This window comes from Penaeus japonicus, unplaced genomic scaffold (genome assembly GCF_977035675.1).
Source record: "Penaeus japonicus unplaced genomic scaffold, GWHDUDI00000001_assembly GWHDUDI00000033, whole genome shotgun sequence".
Lineage (NCBI taxonomy): Eukaryota > Metazoa > Arthropoda > Malacostraca > Decapoda > Penaeidae > Penaeus > Penaeus japonicus.
The window spans coordinates 12,394,776-12,397,275 of NW_028234435.1; the positions used below are offsets into that span (position 1 = coordinate 12,394,776).

General features: G+C 38.4%; 1 protein-coding gene across 1 annotated transcript in view; it reads right to left on the minus strand.

The window, feature by feature from the left end:
* LOC122261946 (uncharacterized) overlaps positions 1-2,500 on the minus strand; it is a 7,048-nt gene that overhangs the window by 4,377 nt on the left and 171 nt on the right. Inside the window, exon 1 of the mRNA XM_043029796.2 lies at positions 1,950-2,500. This exon is cut by the window's right edge and continues 171 nt beyond it. Within this exon, the coding sequence (XP_042885730.2) occupies positions 1,950-2,004 (55 nt within the window). The 5' untranslated portion in view covers positions 2,005-2,500. The remainder of the gene's footprint in view (positions 1-1,949) is intronic.

Sequence of the window (2,500 nt, forward strand, 5' to 3'; positions counted from 1 at the left end):
GCCAAGTCTTATTATCAGCAGCAATGGGGCCGAATGGCGTTTAGATAATAAGATATTAGGAGAACGGGTTAAGAAAATCGTTTGCGTGCCTGCGAGTGGGACTTCATCATGGGTTTCGAACCAATGATCGATTCTGAACCTATTCGAAATATAAGGTATTTGTAATGAAGAGTATTCAGACTATGTGGATCTGGGTACTGGAGGAGCTAGTCCTTGAATGATCAAGCAGTTTTGAGCAATGTGACCCACTGCTGTTTGGAATAACTGTCTAGGGACCTCACCTCACTGGCACGTTGAAGGCACCTCTGTCAGCATTGAACGTTTGGGAGCTGACACTAAAGCAGCCTGGTACAAACCCGTGTTCAACTACACTAGAATCGACCTGTTCTCCGATGACTATGCTGATCTTTAATAAGGGAGAAGGACCCACTTGAATTACAGAAGGAAAGTTATCTAGGCGCAGGCAACCCACATCTTCCATAGGGGAGCGGAGGATGAAGTGAATGCGATATGTAAGAATATATTCATCCCACTATTCATAATTCTTCACTGACCAAAGAACGGAACATAAAGTAAGAAGAACGAATTCTAACCCTTCCAGGCCGTCGGTGAGATCCTATGCTCTGACACCAAGAACTGGCTGCGTGTTTAAGTCAAAATATTACTCAACTTAAAATGACGAAAACAAACTAAAAAAAAGAATAATCTGTAAAAAAAAAAAAAAAAGTGAGACTAAAAGTTTCCTCTAACTCATTTGGTCATAAACCTTGTTTAATTGACCTTCGCCTAAACCTTCCCAACAATTAATAAATCCGCTGAAGGTTTATCTGAATGATAGGGCTCTCCATTACTATTAACCGATGGAATTGTAGGAAAAGCTTCGTGACGGAAGAGAGCCTTTCGTTACGGTTATGATAGTCTTTCTATGAGAATCTAAAAAAAAAAAAAATACATTGACGTTACATAATGACGAAACGCACTAAATTATCGAGACACCTCGTAAAAAATTATCTAGGAAATATAAAAGGAAATGAAAGCGCGCGCGCGCTTTGTTTCTCTCTCTCTCTCTCTCTGTATGTGTGTGTGTGTGTGTGTGAATGTTTGTTTAATCTATTCATCCGCGTAAAAAAACATGCACTGGCACACGAGCACATAAACACACACACATATGGACGCACTTATGATATTTCCGTGGTTGAATTCCCCGTTGCCTATGTTCACTGAAAGGTAACATCAATAATGGGAAAATAAACATGACCGTTGTGGAAAGGAGCCCCGGCTAGTAGGCATGACACATATCCTGCTTCTGAATAGAAAAATAAATCACACTGAAAAAAAAAATCCTATTATCATTCATCTAATTATAAAATAGATAAAACAAATTTCCAAAATGACTACAATGAAATACATCTATACACACATGGGGCTAAATACATCAGTAAAATAAAAGATAAATAAGACACATACATTCACATACAAGTATAAACATTGAATGAATTCGAGGGTATAAAAAGATAAGTTATCATTTCGCAACACATGCCAATTAATCTGTTATTAAAACAAGTCGACGCTCTGTACGTATGAACCCGACCGGTTCATGAATCAACCTCTAAGATGCTTATCATTTTTACCTCAGCGTTATATTTATCATTAAATACTAATGTTTCACTGAGTAATATCTAATATAGAAAGCCAATAGTCTGGGTTTCTAATGCAGTATATAAATAGCTTTCACCGATGTATCATAGAGGTACTTATCAATGAAGGAATCGTGTCCTGAAGGAAAAAAAATAAATAAAAAAAACGAGATAATGCAATAAAGAAAGAAATACAAAAGAGTATGAATAATTATGAAACGAGAAAAAAGAATAATACCAATTCGTAAAGGACTGAAACAAGCGAAAGAAAAGAAAAGAAAAAAAATATATAAACACCACTCATTTACTAACCGCCCTCGTTTCTTCCTTCGACAAAATCCAAGATGGATGAATAGTTGGATATCATCTTCAGTCTGTGTGTGTTTATTGATAGCTCTCCTTGAGGAACAGGTAGGACATTCACTGACCGAACGCCGCCTCAGACTTGCCGTTGAGTGCCAGGACAAACGGTGTCACATCGAGAAAGGAAGGAAAGGGTGCCACATGTCGCTCGAAGTCTCATTCGGAATGGCGAGGCGACGGACCGGGGAGTCGACTATGATCTTGTCCGAGGCTACGTTGCAGATTTTGTTGGTTGTTTATTTATTTGTTTAGTTATTCTTCTGGTTTCTTAGTATGTAGACATGGGATATTTGTTCGTGTAAATCGTGATACTATAGCAGAGAGGAGAGGCAGTGCGGAATGTCAAACGGAAACACGGAAAACCGCTTGTCTCCGTCACAACTTTCCGTGGAATTGGAATGGGAGCCGAACTGGTGACCATTTTTATTATTATTTTTTTCTTTTGTTTTGTTTGTTTGTGTGTGTGTGTGTGTGTGTGTGTGTGTGTGTGTGTGTGTGTG